This window comes from Canis aureus, chromosome 19, assembly GCF_053574225.1.
Source record: "Canis aureus isolate CA01 chromosome 19, VMU_Caureus_v.1.0, whole genome shotgun sequence".
Taxonomy (NCBI): domain Eukaryota; kingdom Metazoa; phylum Chordata; class Mammalia; order Carnivora; family Canidae; genus Canis; species Canis aureus.
Window position 1 is genome coordinate 36356478 of NC_135629.1, and position 18744 is coordinate 36375221.

The following is an 18744-nucleotide window of genomic DNA, read 5'->3' on the forward strand; positions in this document are numbered from 1 at the left end:
CATTATTGTGTTGTGGGCTTCTGTGCCTGACCCTCTCCCTAGTCTAATAGCTGTCCCCCCTCCCACTGACACCCCTCATGGGCTTGATTTAAGCTCCTTTCTAAAAGAAAAGAATATATTTTGAAAACACGGTCTCTTCCTTTGGCAAACCCACTTAGCAGTCATGTGTTCTCTCAATTGCTCTGCTTCCAAATGGAATCAAACTCATGATCCCTGGCAGTCCAGGACAACACAATGCCATAATTTATTTTTCAGATGAATCTACAGTCAGTAAATTCTTTCCCTCCTTAGCTCTGTGAGACACCAGTTCAGGAACGTAAAGCAGCCCCACCAAAATAACTTCTTACAGAAGCATTAGAACACTAAGGTTAGAGTAGCAGGAGACTATATTGAATGCCACATGCGTGTCTGAAAGCAGGCAATAGGGCAAAGCCATTTTTTCTGGACTGTTACAGAGAAATAACAGGATTCAAAGGTAGACAAGCACAGAAGTACAGTTCAGAGAAATTAAAACGGAAGCACAACATGTAGGGATGGATATGCTACCTCCTAGTTCGAAGGCTTGTTTTTTGATCATGGAAATAAAAGGTGAAATGGAAGTCACTGGGCAGGAAGTTAGCTAGATGGTTAAGGACCTGATAACCCTCTGAACTCGTCTCTCCACCCTTAGCTGGAACCCCCAAAGCTTATTTGCTTGATAATGAGATGCAAAGCCATGACAAATTGAGTGAGTTCTCCTAGGTGAGCCTGAACCATCTTCCCCCTTCTGGAAAACAGAAACAAAAGCAGCCTGGGAAAAGCCCCTTCCTCACTCTTTCCAGCCTTTTGGCAGGGTGTTTGGTTATCTTCAGATGATGAGCTCTGAGAGCGTCAGCAGGTTTTGTACAAACACAACTGATGGATCTGATGGAATGTCCATGTATTATGGTCAGCTCTACCTGAAAGGAGTACCCTTGATGTCTGTATAATAGTAGTCATTTGTCATCACCAAAACCCGTTTCTAGATTGAAAAAAAAAAGTCGTAGAGAGAAGAAAACATGGTTAGTCTGCTAGGTGAAGCTTTCAGAAATAAATAAAAATAAATGGACACACTATGATCAGGTTAACAGTACTACATGAATCTTGTTTGAGATAAGTAAAGACAAGAGAAAAATGATCTCAGCGAAAGATATTTATTCCAGATAGAGCTTTCAAAGCTAATTTTTCACAGTGGTTTGTTTTAAATTAAGCAGCAAGAATGTTTGAGAAAAATGTACCCCTTTGTCCACTGTCTTCTTCACCTCCATGGAGAACTTCCCAGTCTTTCGGTTTACCATGGCGTTTCTTAACTAAAATGATAAAAGAAAATTGGTATCAGCTCTTCCCCTGGTTGCATGTCATCTGGACATCTTGCATCCTCCAGCTTGGGAGCACATTTGGTGGTTTGTGCAAAGCAGAGGTATGACAGGGCCGGGCTGTGTCCCCACCAAATTGTGGGCGCTTTGGCACCAAGTCAGCATGCTGCACTCAGCCCTCTGAAATAGGGCCTTGAAGAATAAACATTCAACTGCTGCCATACCAGGGGAGAGAGGCTAACAACAATAAATGACTTTCAACTTCAATTTGGGGTGCTCATGTGAACCTCAGGGCAGCACCGAGGAAAAAGCCTGTGTGCTGTGGATGAAGCCTGAGAGTCAGAGAAGTGAGCCCCAGCAACTGCAAAAACACTTAAGAAGCAAAGAACGTCTCTGGGGACAAGTTGCATTTTCAAAAAGGGTATTAGTTTGTCATGAAGAAATCACTTTTAAAAAAATATAATCAAGGTAAAGATGTATTTCTACACAGTGGGGTTTTTTTTTCTTTTTCCTTTTTTTTTTTTTTAAGACCTACTATTTAGAAGATAAGGACTTCTTTTCTAGAGCACGAAGCATCTTCAAATGCTCTCAGAGAAATCTGAGCCCGTTAATGGTCTCGCTTACGGTGACAGGCAGTGAACGGGGTGACTCGGTATCTGAGTTTTGAAGGTTCCTTCCATCTAGGGACGGGGAGCCTCACGCCCTCCCCTCTGCCCCTGGCTGACCTCTTCTAATTATGTGTGGCCCTTCTGTGGGTTCAGAGAAGGACCGCAGACACAGTGATGAGAGATGTGCCGTCGTGGGCACCAATGGGAGACGAGGGGATGCCATTGAATGGAGTAGGAGCAAATGCTGACATGCCACAGCCTGTCGGGAAAGCCTCTTTCTCGGCCTTTTTTTTTTTTTTTTTTTTTAAATCCTCTCCCCTCTTCTCTCCTTTGAGGAGCTTGACTAAGATCTGGCCGATAGAAAACTGCAATGCTTGCAAGCAACCTAAATTTGATTCGGGGCTGTCTAGATTTGGGTTCACATTCCCATCTTCTGTGAGAGAGAGTAAAAAGCATAATTTTTAGCTGGAGGCATGTATAAAATAAAACATATATTTTACTCTAGATATTTTTTAACAACACATAATGGGCATTTCTGGAAATATTTTCCCATTTTAACTTTTGTGGTTTTGGATGGGGAGAGCTGGTCCTAATTAAGTCTACTTTCTAACTTTTAAGCACGGCTCGATTTATCTTTAACATGGTTTTCATTTTTCCTCTTTCTGGTGCCTGCCTAAAGCCATTTGGGACCTTCCCCTCTCACATTCCCCAGGCAAGTCGAGATTAGGTAAGCCTCTCCGTGAGTCCATACCACCCCGCCCCCAGCTCCCAGTAGCACCAAACCATTAGCATCAGGGTTTGGGCAGCGCCAAGGCCAGGGTCACTGAGGCTTTCTGGAGGCAAGTGCTCAGATGACGAGTCCAGGCTTTCTCTTTTCTTCAGTTTTAATGAGCATAGATTACATTTACTGAACACCTACACATGGGGCACGATGGCACTGTAATGAAGGACTCCAGAGCTTATGATCTTAAAAAGAATCACTTACTCTTTCAGTTCCTTAGTTTCCTTCTCTGAAAATGGAACTAAAGACAGCACATCTCACAGAGTTGCGGTGAGAAGTAGATGAAGGGATTACTTCAAGGAGTGCCTCATCCTCCCTAAGTATCCAGTAAATGTTAGCCATCCCCCACCATCATCACCACCACCATCATCTTCAATACATCCCCCCCCTCCCCTTAAAATGCCAGACCTTCCTCAACAGCTTAAGGAATCAGGATTCAAGCTTGAGTTTGCTTGACAAAGATGCCCATGCTCTAAACCAACATTTTTCAAACTTTGTGAGTCATGTGAGAAATACATCTTACTCTGTGATGCCCTCCGATGTCTCCTATTTCTATAGATTTCATGGCTTTTAAGTGCTTCTCATGGACCGGTAATGGACTTTGTGACCTCCTGGCAACTCCCGCATTAAAACTGCTGCTCTTTACCACCTGTGGGTGGGCGCAGACCAAGGAAGAGGCAGCCCACGGTAAAGAGAAATAACCCAGGGTATCAACACTCAAGTCTTACCAGTGACACAGACCACTGTTCTGTGAACTCTCTATAGCTCCGTTTCTTCCTCTCATTCATTCCATCAAGGAGTGTTCTGAGCGAGGACTCCCAGACCCCAGGGATCCCATCAGATGCTGTGTCACTTTGTTAATCAGTTCTATAAAGCCCAGATAATACTGATAGATACTGTCTACTGAGCTTTTACTATGTGACTGACAAGGGTTTTAAAGCCCTCAAAATAAGGCACCATTATTTCCCTATTTTACAAGTGTAGAAACTGAGGCACAAAGTTGTGAAACGTGCCTATAGTCGTATGGGCTCTCTGCCCCTTGAGCCCATGCTGTAAGTATTGCTTCCCAAATCAAGAGAGAAAGTATTTGGACAAACTTAAAACCTTAATATAACAATTGTATAGCAAGAATACAAAAATAGTGTATTGTTATTTCTGGATCTATATATGTGTGTGTGTGTGTGTGTGTGTGTGTGTGTGTGTATACACATATATACACACACACACATATTTAATTTTTTGAAATCACAGTAAAGGTTTTAAACTGGACCATGCAACAGTCTTAAGTTTTAATTTTCCAGTAGGTTCTCCCACAGGCTCTAGGTTCTGTGAACTGAGGCTGACAGGAAGGTGGTTTTTGTCCTTGTTGTCATGGGAGGGAAGGGGGTTTTGTGTCTTTTCAGCAGACTGTGCGGTGAGTTGACAGCATTTTGAGATAAGAACAGTTTAGAGATGCCACTTTCCATTGGAGGAGACTGAGGTTTCAGAAAGGGAGCAACTTGCCCCAAACCCTATGGTGAGTCAGTGGCAGCACTGCCGCAGGGGCAAGCTTACAAGACAGGATGGCAGAGGCACCCAGAGCAGAGACCAGATGGCAGGTGGTAAGGAAGCTCAGTCCCCACTGGGCTGTCAAGGGCAAGATCAATGGTGCTCTCAGAGCTGGCCAAAGAGCCCTTGAAGTTGCCACTCCTTGGATTAGAGCAATGAGCACCTGGCCTGGTGGAGGAATATTCCCGAACAAGTCTGGATGTGCCCATATGTTTGCATATGATGTAGTCAGTTAAAAAAAAAAAAATCACATGTGATTCACAGAAGAGCAAATTAAAACATCAGTGACATGCCTTTATTTTTCCCTATCAGACGCAAGTGTGATAATGGGGTGGACATTAAAGCAGCTTTCACCACCAGTGTGGTTGATAAAATAAAGCTCAAACATCTTCAAGCTGTGAACAGTTTCCTGGTGATGGTGATCAGCTCCCTGGTCTCTCTGGGAACCACCCTCCTTCTCCAGGGTCCTATGGTCTCCCGGGTCATATCTGTTTCCCCAGAGCTCCTAGGGAGTCTGTGTCTCTCACCTGCACCCCAAAGCTGCAACAGCTTCACTGACCATTCAAAGTACCCACAAGTTGACCACAAGCTGCTGGTCACACTTCTGGTTCCATCCTGAGCCTACGGCTCTTCCTTCTGTGTTAGAGCTCATTAAGGAAACTCTCCCCCAGAGATTCACTGATCGCCTTGCATTTTATGTATGAGGATATAATGATAGCCCATTCTGCTAATGGTGGTTTGCTATCCACCTCAGAACATGAGCCTCACCTTTCCTGGTGCACAGGCGGCATGCACTTCCAGGCCCCCAAGGACATGCAATCTGGGCCAAGTTAACAGATTAAAGGGGAAGGGAGAAGCAGGAGATAAACAGGTCTGTCCTTTCCAAGCAAGCATTTAACCAGAATATGAAAACAGACTCGGGCCCAGAGCATCTGTATAACAAAATCAAAATCTTCTCTCCCCCTCTCTCAATCTGTCAGGGGGGCTGTGCTTGGTTTGGCGACCCAGGGCTCAAGCATGAGCTGTAGAGACACTAGAGTGGGTGTAAACAAACTCACTGGGTGCAGTTCTCAGAAATTCACCCCAGGAGAAGAGGCTGATGGGGCTTTAGAAAGAAAAGACTTGAAGGAAATTTTCTACAGAATCAGCCCAGGTAAGGAGAGATGTGAGTTGACTGGAGAGCAGTAGAAAAGGCTCACGCTGCAACAGAAGGGATTTCAGGTGGACTGGAGGCAGAGTCTGACAGGCCAGTATTTGCAGCACCACCCCACGGCGAGCATTTGGTTAGCAGCTGGGTGCAAGGACTCCCCATCTTGGCTGCGTACCCCCCAGGGGAGGATCCCAGAAGGCACTCATACAGAGTCTTCAAGGACTCTTGGACTGAAGGGCTCATTCTAAGACCTAACCAAGTAGTCAAGAGCTTTGGCACTAGGCTGCCTCGGCTGGAATCTACATGGTGTGCCCATGGGCCAAATACTCCCTGCCTCAGTTTCCTTACCTGCAAAATGAGGTTAGCAGTAACACTTACTTCATAGGACTGTTGTGTAGGATAAACAAGCTCACCTGGATACAGCACTTAGAACAGTGCTGGCATGTAGGAAGAATTAAATATGTCAATTATTATTATCTCTGTTAGAGTTTTCTCTTCATAAATATAATCATGTTCACTGTGGAAAGTTTGGGAATGACTACAAGGTAACAGAAGTAAGAAAAATGTCATCCTTAATTCCTTCCACCATCTCTGAGAATCTATAACCAAAGGATAAACACTCTTTTAAAAGATATTTTTTCCTTCCCAGAGGTGACCAATACCAGTGATTCAGACTGGGCCATGGATATCTCAGGGTCCCTTTCTGGCTTATGGATCCCCAAAGATCTGTCCTACTCATTGTATTGCTGATGTGATGCCTAAGTCACCTGGAGCCTGGGCCAGAAGTCCTATTCATCCACCTCTAAATGATTTCTAATTTTTCTCTTAAGATTTTAATTTTAGCCAGTCTATTTTGCACATGTTTTAATAGTATAGTATAAGTGACCTCACAGCTTTTCTGGAAGGACACAGGGTCTATGTTATAAATACCATCATTACATCTGATAAAAGCTGAGTTGACAAGAGAAGTAGGATGTTCCTTCCAAGAAGTTCTCTGCAGCTGTTAGGCTTGAGCTGCTTCCTCCTCAGTAGGCTCTGCTTGCATAGTCTTTCCCAGGCCTTGACTGAAAGCCTCTGTCTGCTACTTACATGCAAACCCCAATGGTGGACATATGGGCACGTGGGATCATGTGCAAACATTACAAAGCTGCTCTGTATATGTTCCAGTATTCTCCAGTCAATGGCATGCAAATCTCTAGGAGAGAAATGGTGGCCTGAGTTTTCCCAAATGCGTTGGTGATGAAGGAATTCACACTTTTACTAAGTTACATTCCTCAAGGAAATAAAACAAGAAACCCAAACCAGAGAGACCACGAGAGACTACTTTGAACTTGTAGGAGATGTGGGAACTCTGAAGGTGGACACTGAAAACCCGGTCCTGAGTTGGATAAAGGTGAAGAACATGCATAAGAGGCTGGGAGTCTGATGCTCTGCAGCTCCAATGAGAAAAGAAGATCAGGTTAGGATACCACAATTAATAAAAGGAAATATTAGCTCTCTGAAAATTAACTGGAGTGCAGGCAATGGTTAGAGTGCAATAAATCTCTTCCAGTACATGATATGAGGACTCTAAGGGGAGAATAAGCATAAAGCAGTTTGCCTCCCATATTCATCCAAATGGATGGGATGATGGGAGGGGGAAGCATGTTAACAACAAGGTTCCAGCCTTCTGGGAAAAGAACCAGAAAGGTCCAGTGAAGTAAAAATAAAGCAACGGATAAAGTGAAGATGGAAGAGAAAGGAAAACAGTTGAACAGGCTCTTCAAACCCTCATGAGACAATTTAGCAGCTGTACATCTGTGGGACATTCATTAGTGAGAAGGTTACCCGAGGATTAATGCTGATGAGAATAGTATAAAGAATAGCCACAGACATTCCCCATGTCCACACAATGGTATAAATTCACTTGCATCTTTCAGCATATTAACATATTTAAGATTCACAACATCTCCGTGATGTAGGTACTATTACCATCGTCATACTCTTTTTACTGGGTAAAAAGAACAAAAAACAAAATTGAAGCACAGAGAGGATGATACCATGCTTGAGACCAACAACCAGCAAGTAGCTGAGGTGGGATTTGAACCCAGGCAGGCTAATGCCTGGGGCGGTGTGCCTCACAACTGCGCTAGCCCGCTAGCTTCTTAGTAAGAGCAGGCTGAAAAGGGAGTGTGGACATTAAGCGCGGTACAGCCCAAAGACCTCAATGACCACATTTCAAGAACAAGAAGATGTAAAACCCTACCAGGTCACCGAGCTGACCCAACGGCAGGCCACTGGAGTCTGGAAAAAGAGGAAGTAGCTTTTTATCAAACAGCAGTTATTTTGTCTTGAACTTGAGTTGAAAGAGTCCTAGTAGAGATGAAGGAAATCCTCTTGCATTTTATTGGCCAGGAAGAAAATCCAAGATTTCTGGTAGCTGAGGCATCCAGGGAGCAGAGGACATGAAGAGGAGGGAATGACCACAGGAGAACCCAGCTGGGGAGTCCAAACGGTTCCCCTCAACATCTGGTTGGAAAGCAGGACAGACTGAGGAACAGACACATGCCATCTCAAGGGTGAAACTGAAGAAAGGACCTGGGACAAGTGAGGGACGGTGTGGGCAGAGAACTGTGGTCCTGGCATGGACACACCACGGAGAAAGAGCGAGGATCCAGCCAGGAACTCACGGGAAGTGACAATTTAATTAAGGACAGTCTGCCTACGTTCACGCAAAGGCAGCCATGTCGAACAAATCTGATTTATTGAGGAAATCACAGGAAGACGGATGGGGTTAAGTCGTGGGCATAAGGAAAGCTTTTGATACAGTGCCGAAGGCTGAGTCTGTGTGGGGAATAAGCGTGTGTGCTACTGCTGTGTGGCCGGAAGGGGGAAGGCTGGAACAGCCAGGAAATGGACCGCCAACCATGTAGAAGGGAGGTAGGCCTGCTAAGCCCTGGGCTGCTCTCTGAAAGCAAGGGCTGTGCCCGTGGCATCCTGACAAGTGCATCTGAACCTGACTTTACGGTGGGCAAAGCCTTCTGCTGCCCACACTTAGGCCAGGCTCCCCTGAGGGTGGCAGGATCCATAAACACCACCAAGGAAGAGTCTGGATTAATCCACAATGGAAGAGACCAGAGCCTGACAAAGGGTGGTTTTAGCCAACTGCGCAAAGCAGGCAGGTGGCTGGCCTATCTGCAATCATTCCAACCATTTGAGAGAGTTATAAACTCCAAATGCCGTAAAGAGGGCCCATTGTCTTCATATCCCCCTGGTGGCCAGGTGTCCTCTGGTGGGCCTCTCGGCCAGCTCCTTGGGTGGCCTCCAGGTACAGAACTGGGGACAGTGGAGCCCCCTAATCACCAGCCTTGAAAACCAGTCACTTACCACATCATCCCGGTCTTCCCACTCCACCTCAGAGAGGTCAACACTACTGTAGTTGGGTTTCCTTCGCTTTTTTCCTTCTTCATACTGGCAGGGAGAGAAAGATAAAGAAAACAAAACATTTCCATGAGATCATCAGCCAGGGCAGTCTTTATCTTCCCAAGCACTGTTTCTCAGACAGAGACTATGAGTGGAGGGATATTGGAGAGAAGCCCAGCAGGGTGGTGCAGTCCTAGGGATTTTAATAGCTGGAAAGCTGAGGCCAGTTGTCAGAGCTGGGGAATAAGAAGTTGACTCTACTTGATATGAATTTACCTACTGGACTCGTTGGCTCCACATCCACCAGAAACAAAGCAAAGACTCTCCCCTCTGCCTGGATGGCAAATGTGTGGAAGAGGGGAGATCCTTCTCTACTCTAAAGTTTTAAAAGCCACCCCTTCATGACACAGGAAAGGGCTTTTCAAGGGCTTATAAAAAATCTAGTTATATCCCTTTGTTTCTACCTCCATTCCTACCTCCTGGCTCAAACCTGCCCCATACTCCTTGACTAAGAAACAAAAGCACTGGTCTCCACAGTTGGGCTCAACATCCTGGTAACATTTTGTAGACCCACAGAGCCTTCTACTTGCTATCACAGAGGCCACAGCAGTACCAAGACAAGTATGGTCACTGTCCCCGGAGTAGATGTAGGTGTGGTGGAATCACTGCCAGAGCTAATGGCCATGAGGGCATTTCCCTCGAAAAAGCTCATGAATGCTTTAAGAACTGGGAGAGTGGTTTTCATTTTTTCTCCCTAAATCACTGGTGTTAGTGACCCCACAAGCCTACCATTTTGTCCACTGGACATTCGTGTGTCTGGATGTTCCTGTGTCTCAGGGCTTTTAATGCTGGTTGTTGGGATGTTTATAATGTAGGAAAGTCTGCCCTCTACTGCAGGCTAAGGATAAGCAACCCCTTTACAAGTTTGTAAGATATGGCCAATGGCGTATTGGAGAAAATATCTATGTATGTAGTTTTTTTTTCCCCCTTTTTTGCTTTTGTCTCTAAAAAGACAAAAGACTCTAAAAAGACTTTTTTGGTCATCTTTGGATTGAATTGGTAAGATTGAAAGTGAGGTTTGGTGTCACTGTTTTAAGACCCCCAAACCATAGGTTACCATTTTGGACACTACTTGGCTACTGTGGAGACAGGTGCTAAAGGCACACCGGTGTGAAGGAGAGGATCACTGCCGATACATTGAACCAAACAGGTCTGAATGGGGCCCCTCATGGAACCCAGGGGACAGAGACCAGACAGGGTAGATCTGGGGGCACTGTGGGGCCAAACAAGGTCCAGGGGTTTTCCTGGCCTCCTCTTCTTCCTGTCAAGAGCATTTCAGGAGCCCTGAGATGTCTCTGGAGGGTGCCCACTCTACCACCCAGGAAGGCTGCATCATCTTTGAAGGGCAGTGGGCTCAGATCATGTGGGTCAACCACCCGTCCACTTTCTTCTCTCAGGTTTTCCAATTAACAGATGTTCAAGGCCAGTTTTACGGCATCAGATCCACTGCAGATGAAGAGGAGGGAAGTGGCTCCCTGAGAGGCCACAATAAATGATAGCAGATTCACAGTTGGATCCTGTTATGAAAACTTTGTGTGTTCATCATAGCTCTGTCCCTTGCAAGAGCCAGGCTGGGGCTGAGTGGGAGGAACAGGAACGAGGTCAGTAGAGTTGTCACCCATGTCTCATAGTGAGGAGATGTGATGAGGAAAGGGGCGCATGATGCCAAGACTTGACATGTCCCCTTGAGAGGCAGTCAGACACTCTTGGATTTCTGTTAACTGTCTTATGGCCCCCATATTCCATTTTGGTAAGAACCATTACTGAGAGCCATTAGGTGCCTTAGAAGCTCACACAGCCTGGCTTCTGAGCATTAAAGGTAGAACTTTCATAGTATCTTGGGTGGTGGCTGTATCCTTTGGTCATTTCAAAATGTTTATTTATGTATTTGAATATATTTATCAAACACCTCATAAGGACCAGGTACTAAGGATATCAATAAAGCCAATTAAGCAGTCTTTCTTTCTTTCTTTTCCATGGACTTGCTTCCAAGTCATCATCCTTAATTCTGCCTTTTGAAGGTCAATTTATTGCCCACCCTGAATACAGGAAAAGAGGCTATCATAAGTTAAATAAAGGGTAAAATGACACATTAGGTAAGATTGTACAGCCAGTGTGGGGCAGGACAGCAGCCCCTGACCAAATTTTCACATCTGAGCCTCATGTTATTTCAAATATTCTTAAAAAAATTAAAAAAGACTCCCAAGGCCCTGAGCACCAAATGTTCCCTCAGCCTCAGAAAGCATCCACTTGTCTTTGTGAGACAAAATGGTTCTGCCATTTACTGGGCATGTGATCCTGGGCAGGGGGCCCAGTTGCTCCATGCTCCCTTTTTCTCAGTTGGAAAATAAGAAAAGCTATAGTACCTCCATGCAATGGTAGGTTGAGAGAATTAACTAGATACTGTATAGAATTGACAAACACATTTCTGGCACAAAATAAATCCATAATATATAGCTAGCATAATTCTTGAGAGCCATGACCTTGTTGGCCAAGACACAGGCTCATTGTATACAGTTGGCTAATATGTCATTTCCTTGAAATGAAGGGGACCCATTCAGTGATTTGGCAGGTCACTGTTCTGTAAACCATAGGCAGGAAGGAGATGTTTGTTGAAGATGGTTGTGTCAGACAGTCACGTTCATACACCTCCTCCTGGTGTATATCTTATGTGCCAAGACATGTGTACTATATCTCAGCTGGAACTCAAGACTGTCGCAGCAGAACAATTCATACCTGTGCTAAAGAACCCAAGTCCTTGGTATTTGGCAATTCTGTAATCCACAGAGAACTTTTGACTTCTGACCGTTCCTGGAGGTCTCTTTTTTTTTTTTTTCTTATCACCACTCAAGAAATTCAGTACCTTGCACTTCTGATATTCAGGCAACATGTAGGGTTTAGAGTGCGAGGTGAAGAAGCATTCACATTGTGCTAGTCCACAAGCCAGTGAGTCTAAATATTTAATTTCACTGAAAGAAACAGGTGGGAGTGGGGATAGCCACTCTGGAACTCCATTGTAGGAATGTCCCCCTACAAAGTCTACTTAAGCAGGTATGTGACACGGGTCTAAAACACTTCCCATTTGGGTCTTTATTAATGAGTGAGCTCCTTTAGAGTACAAGCAGTAACGTAGCAGAGTGATTATTCTGAGTGAGAGAAAGAAAAGTCAGTGGCTATTGCATTAAAAACAAAAACAAAAACAGGTTGAGGATAATGAGTAAACTCCAGCATAATGACCCTACAGCCACCTTTATCTTCTCTCCCATTAAGAGAACATATCGGAAGGCTAGAGATTAGACCTTCATAAGGAAGACACTTGTGCTGTGTACTGCCACTCATCCTCCACATTTTCCTGGGTAATTGCCTTGTTTTGTTGCAGGGAAGCCCTTAGCCCCACTCTCCATAAATGCAGTTCTCCTGAAAGCGAGACCATCCTCGTTCCGAGAAAGGCAAGTGACCTGAGCATATGAGGAGACCCATATCTCTCCAGGACACAGAGACTGGTTCAGAGCTGGGGCTATAACTCATGCTAACCCAAATGAGACTCATCCTGGGATGTTTTATCTGGACTTATCCAAATAAAGGAGCTGGGCATCTGCTAGCATCATTACGGTGATAGGATGTGAACCTGAGCTCCTCATAACCACCTAAGCTTCTGCTTGGAGAGAGCCTTCCTGAAAATGAAGCCAGTGCAGAGAGAGCAGAGAAAAGACAGGAAGAGAGCCCTGTGCATGTCTGGATCAAGCTGTGCCTGAAATCTTTATGCCCTTGGATGTTTCAGGTACCAACTGTATTCTCTCCACATTACCTCCTCCCTTCTTAAAGTTTTTTTTTTTTTTTTTTTTTAAAGCTGGCTTGGGTTTCAAGCATAAGTAGTCACTGGAGTTCTGACTTGTATCTATTTAATGCCTTTATTATTTTACCTTATAAATGAACTGCTTTTAAAGTGCATTTTAAGTGAAGTGTTCCTAACAGTTATTGAGGAGCATGTGGTTTGCAAAATATCTCGCTGTTACTCAAGAAAGACTACTGTGTTTGAGTGCGGGTGATCCCCTCTCCCCACTTTACCCCGAGAGGGTAGATGTGAGGCCACAGTGTGAGAGTGACAGAAAAAGAAGCAAATCTCTAACTCCCAGGCCAGTTCTGCCCTGTCCCTCTGGATTTAGCCTCTGACACATCCTGGATCCACCAGCCCTGCTCCCTCTTTCCCTGCGTGAGGATCTCGTTACTGAGGCTGAGGCATCGGATATGGCATTTGTTATTGTATCTATAAACTGTAACTTCCTTTGAAAATGTGATTAACGAATTGCGAACGGTTTCCAAAGGTTTATAAACAGATACTTTGAGAGCCACGGGTAGGTTTGTAGTTTTTGGTGCCTGTTTTATGAAAAAAATATGTGGGGGAGAATTTAATAAGGAAAGATATTCTGTGCTATGAAATACTTTGAGGTGGAGTTTCAAATAAAGGCCAGATGTGGTGAACACACAAACCAGCCTGTGGCCTAGGAGGATGGGACAAGATGGGCACCCATCTGAGGAGCAAGCTGGAACCATGGGGGGAATGTCTTCTATGCCTGAAACTGCCAGGTGGTGTTTAATTGTCTGCATGTGAGTGCTCTTCAGGGTTACCTACAGGCTGACTTTAGAAGCATAATGGGATGGGCTAAGGTGATGGCCATGCTCATATTGGTTTGAAAAAAACAAAAATGCCTTTGCTTTTCCTGTGTTTCTTTGGGAAGGGCCAGAGGAAATCAGCTACATACATCCACGCAGCCTCTGTGAAACAAATATTGTGTATGCTAATAATTGATAAATTGTACGTGCCGCTCCATGCTGCCAACAGGAAGGAAGGAGATGGGGGTGAGAGGCCCACAACTGGAGAGAAAGAAACCTTGCCCAAAGCCAATGCCATCTGGCACAGGGGTGTGGCCAAGGGCGGAGAGCCAGCCATTGTCTGGGCAGATGTTCTCTCCCAAGGCAGGCATAGTCCTCAGCTGGCAAACACCTTCGCCACCTCCCCTAAGGTCTGCGTGCCTCTCCTCTTGTCCCAGGGGCTGAAGTGGTCCTTTCAGGAGGAGGAAAGGAGGCACATCTTTTCTCTATGCACAAGACAGCAGGGCTCAATGGCTACCGGGTACTTCATCCCTTCACTCCTGCCTCCATTCATCCCCTTATTTGCTATTTATTTATTTATTTATTTATTTATTTATTTATTTATTTATTTATTTATTTATTTATTTATTTATTTATGACAGTCACACACAGAGAGAGAGAGAGGCAGAGACACAGGCAGAGGGAGAAGCAGGCTCCATGCACCGGGAGCCCGATGTGGGATTCGATCCCGGGTCTCCAGGATCGCGCCCTGGGCCAAAGGCAGGCGCCAAACCGCTGCGCCACCCAGGGATCCCCTTATTTGCTCTTTTAACCCCCACCCCCTAAACATACCCCAAAATACATTTATCAGACCCTGAGTCAAGTCCAGGTGAGCCTCAGGAAAGCATGGAGATGCTGTCTGAGAAGGGTCATCTCCTGCACTCAAGGTAGATCACCATTCACTACTCGTCCATCAGGGCAGTTAGAAGAGCAGTTAAAAAGCATTGCCCCACACTTGATGGGATGAGCGCTGGGCGTTATGCTATATGTTGGCAAATTGAACTCCAATAAAAAAAAAATATTGCCCCAGAGCCCAACTCCAGTTCTAATCACACACAGGCTGTGTGCTCCAGGGCTGGCATGCAGTTTCTCTGAGCTCTGTGTTGCTCGTCTATAGGATGGGGGTAATAGTCTTCAACTTACACGGCTGGTGTGAGACGCAAATGGGTACAAACATGGTTAAGCACAGAGTGTGTCCTGACAAATAGTCTTGAGAAATGCCCACTCAGCCAGCACTAATAACTGCTAGTGTCATGACTGATTCATGAGATATCGCAGCCCCTGCCTCCTTCCTAGACAGTATGCTCATGGGATAAAATATTTCCTTACAGTGTGGTTGTTTATTCATATTTCTATTCTTTGAAAGAGGCAGTTCAAAGTGTGTGGTGGCCCATTCTTCTCAAAGTTGAAGGGAAGGGTCTCAAACAGGACACGGTCCCGAGGCCAGGTGGGCCTGGGACAGAGCAATGGTCTCTTCCTCTGGAATTTGCAAATCAAGATCTCTGGATGTCCTGGCATGTCCAGCTTCAGAGGAGGTGGCCCTAGGGAAGGGGAGTCTCAGTGGAGAGTTGGTGGAAGCAGAGTATCCAAATAGTTTAAGTTTTTGCTGTTTTTTGTGTTTTTGTTTTTGCTATTTTTAAGCTTTTTTCCTCCCCCCTCGATTTTCCATGTAACTACTGGTCATTGCAGACATTTTGGAAAATACCAAAAAGTGCAAGAATGGAAGACAAAATATTGGTCTCACAATCACAATATAGGCAATACAGGGATCGCCACCTGCCGTTCTGCTAACTAAACCAAAGGTAAGTACTTTGAAACAGTTACTGCTTTCAGTTTCTCTAACCAGGAATTTTGAGGAATTTATAAGATGTAGCAACCAATCTGTTCTGCTTTCCAAGGGACTGCCTTTAGGAAAAAAAATTAATAGAAGTTTTCTGCTGGCCAGCTTCCCCCTCACCTCCTATCATTCCTCAGGAAGAGTGATGCTCTTCTTCCAGGCCCGGTGCTAAGTGCAGTGCATACCTCCTTGGAGGGGTGTTTGCCTCACAGATGGGTAAACGCAGAGCCCCGGGGTTGCAGGCCACATGGTGCCATTGCTAATTGACAGCGGAACTGTGATTCAACTCCATCTTTGCCTGATGGCTCAGCCTCTGGTCCTCACCCCCCTCTGCACTGCCTCCTTGTAGGGGGGTCCCTGCTCAGACGGCCACCACCCACAGGGCTGCACCCAGCAGGCTTATTAACAGGTGCAGAACCGCGCCGGAAGCAGAATCCCACCAGCCAACGTCGTGCCCCCGTTCGACGCCGACTCATTCAGGCTGCCTTGAAACCGGCCTTCATGGCCGGGAATGCAGGAGTCAGCTTTAGATTGAGCACAAGTACCATACACCGAGTGAGTGCATGGAGCTAGTATCGGCCACGTACCCAGTGCACACTATACAAGATGCAGGAGGCGACATCAGACAAGCCTAGTAGCATCTCATGGTCCCGTGACAGCTGAGATTTCCACCAAAATCCTGCTGGCGCTTTGGTTGTATGATGCCACGGGGCTCAGATCTTGCTAGGTAAGCCCGATGACAGCGTGACAGAGGTGTGGTGGGGGGAGGGGGATCCCAATGAGTCTCTGTGCAGAGATGAAATCCCTCACGTTTGTGGGAAGATGAGAAGCCCAGATACACGAGGGAAGCAGGGCCGTGAGGGTGTGTCCAAAAGCAGCCGGAAGGTGGGAGAGAGGCAACAGGGCATGTCCAGACAACAAGCCTTTTCCTTTTTCCACCAGGTACCATGCTCTTATTAATTAATGTTTTTAAGTGTCTCAAAGATGAAAAGTTCTACGCGCTCTCTTAGTGTGATTACAAAATCCTTTTGATCGCTGTAAAACTAAAACAGCTTTGGTATTTTTTAAAAAAACAACAATTAACAGGCTGCTTTGAAAACCCAAATGACCTTTATCTTAATCAGTGTCCTCTGAGTCGCTGTGAGTCACCCACTTGGTGTGTGGGGAGGAAGTGGCCCAGCTCCGCCAGCGGTTTTGTAGCTTCAGTGTGGGTTATACATGGCGGCTGGGTTTAAATTCCCATTCTCAGAAAGCCAATCTGTCTTGTCATAGCAAGCGAGTCATAAAAATGAAAATCGTGCTGAGTGGCTGGGGCGGGAGGAGCTTTTGTGCCAGCAAAGGGCCTGGGAAGCGGAGACTCTGACCCAGGGAGGGGAGTGCCGTCTGCAGGCATCTGAGTCAGGTGAAGGGCCCATGCTCGGGAAATACCAGCCCTTGGCAGAGAAGAAAGAACACGGATGTTGCCTGTGAAGGAAAGATGCCCGTGGGTACCTGGAAAATGGTCCCTCTGATAGGTTAGAACACTCTCGACAAACCCCCCACTACAGTTTTCTGGGCAAAGCTTAGATGCAGGACAGCCTTCAAAACGAATTTCAGGGGTGCTTGGGTGGCTCAGCTGGTCCAGTGTCTGACTCTTGATTTCAGCTCAGGTCATGAACTTGGGGTCTTGAGATCAAGTCATGTGTTGGTCTCATGCTGGGCATGGAATCTGCCTGGGATTTTTCTCTCTCCCTCTCCCTCTGCCCCCTCCCCTCTGCTTGTTCTCTCTTTCTCGAAAGAAAGAAAGAAAGAAAGAAAGAAAGAAAGAAAGAAAGAGAAAAAATCAAAGTTCCAAACAGAGCTGCACTGAGTTCTTGAGCATAGACAGTGCCATATTCCTAAAGCCAATTTCACATAAAGGTTTGCGATACCTGAGTCATTAGGAAATAATATCCAGCATAACAAGAGGACTTCTATAGGTTGAAAGTGTGTCTGTGACATTTGCCAAAGCAACTTTTTTGTGCATTTACAGTACTGTAGTTGGCATTACTCCCTCGAGCAGGAGACCCTTGGGAATCGAAATGTGTCAGGCTGTTTTGAACATGCTCAATAATTGGGCACCATAAGGTGATTCCAATTTTGGAACTGCAAAGACAAGGACTTTTCCTATTCACTCAAGTGAAACCAGAAGATAGCATCAACCAATAGGGCACTGAGACATGTTTCCCGTCCAGTGGCGCTACAGTTAACCACCCACACGGAGCCAGCTTTCTGCTGGGGGTTTCCTCCTGTGGCCAGCGACACCTGCCTTCCTTGCCTGCCACCCCAGTTCCCAGTACCTCTCCTGGCTCAGTCCCCAGGAGAAGTACTCCAGTCTTACTGGGTCTACTTGGAGGGATAGTGCTTCAAACAGAGAGACCTCTCTTAATGTCCAGGTTCCTATGCTAACTGCCAGGAAGCTGGCAATGAATTTGCACATGAAGGAAATAGAGGGGAAGGAATCTTTCCTTCCAAGCCAGCTACCACCACCGCCCTTGTCTCTGATTTATGCCTGTGATGGTATCAATGAAGGCTGAGCCTTCATCAAACATGTATGAGTATGTGCATGTCTGGGATTTTATGTAGGCAGACGCTTGCCGCGATAGCTTTATTTTGTTTCTTTCTGTTAAAAGTTTTAAAGATACTTGTGAAGGAGAAGACATAAAGGGAGCCACCTCTGTGCCCACATCTTCCATAATTGTTCCTCTGACCCTTCCAGCTAGAGTTTGTCTGCCTTTTCCCCTGGGGTGGCCCTTGTTCTGTGCCCCCAAAGGACACAGGATTTTGCAGCATAAACATACATGTGACCATCTTTCTAACCCATCTGCTCTCTGCCCTGGCCACATCCTGACCACGAAATTGAACAGGTTCTCATCCGTTACTGCTCTGTGCAGCCCAGTGGACTGGTGACCCAGCAAAATGTTTAGGGGTCTGAATTTTTTTTTTTTTTTTTTTTGCGGGTGATTCTGAAATATACTGATTTTTTAAAAAAAATTCTGGATGCATACTGGTCTGAGTAAGCCCAAGAGACTTCTGATGTCACTCATGACTCATAGGAAAACCAGAGATCCCCTGCAAGGCTGACTCAGTCCTCTGGGTCTTATATTTGTCTGCGATCATAGAGATGTGGGCAGAGGCTGGAGATGCAAGTAGAATCAGAGAAAGAGGCAGTGGGCCAGGGGAAGCATGCAGGGCTCATCAAACTACCATGTCCATTGCTTCTATCTTTTATGCGTCTCTTGAGATTGACTCACATCTCTCCATCCCTCTTACCACCAACTTAGTTTCAGCCACAATACCCTCCTCTTGATGAGGGTGAGTGTCTCCTTAGCCTCCGTGCAGGGACTCCACCC

General features: G+C 45.7%; 1 protein-coding gene across 6 annotated transcripts in view; it reads right to left on the reverse strand.

The window, feature by feature from the left end:
• The window catches only part of CACNA2D3 (calcium voltage-gated channel auxiliary subunit alpha2delta 3), an 832272-nt gene that overhangs the window by 171569 nt on the left and 641959 nt on the right, over positions 1-18744 (reverse strand). For all 6 annotated transcript variants that reach the window (XR_013357842.1, XR_013357841.1, XM_077858494.1 and 3 more), the window contains 3 exons: positions 8788-8871; positions 1257-1328; positions 939-1000 (listed from right to left, as the gene is read on the reverse strand). Coding sequence is in view for 4 of the 6 variants with exons in the window: in XM_077858494.1 (XP_077714620.1) it covers positions 939-1000; positions 1257-1328; positions 8788-8871 (218 nt within the window). In the remaining 2 variants the exon portion in view is untranslated. The remainder of the gene's footprint in view (positions 1-938; positions 1001-1256; positions 1329-8787; positions 8872-18744) is intronic.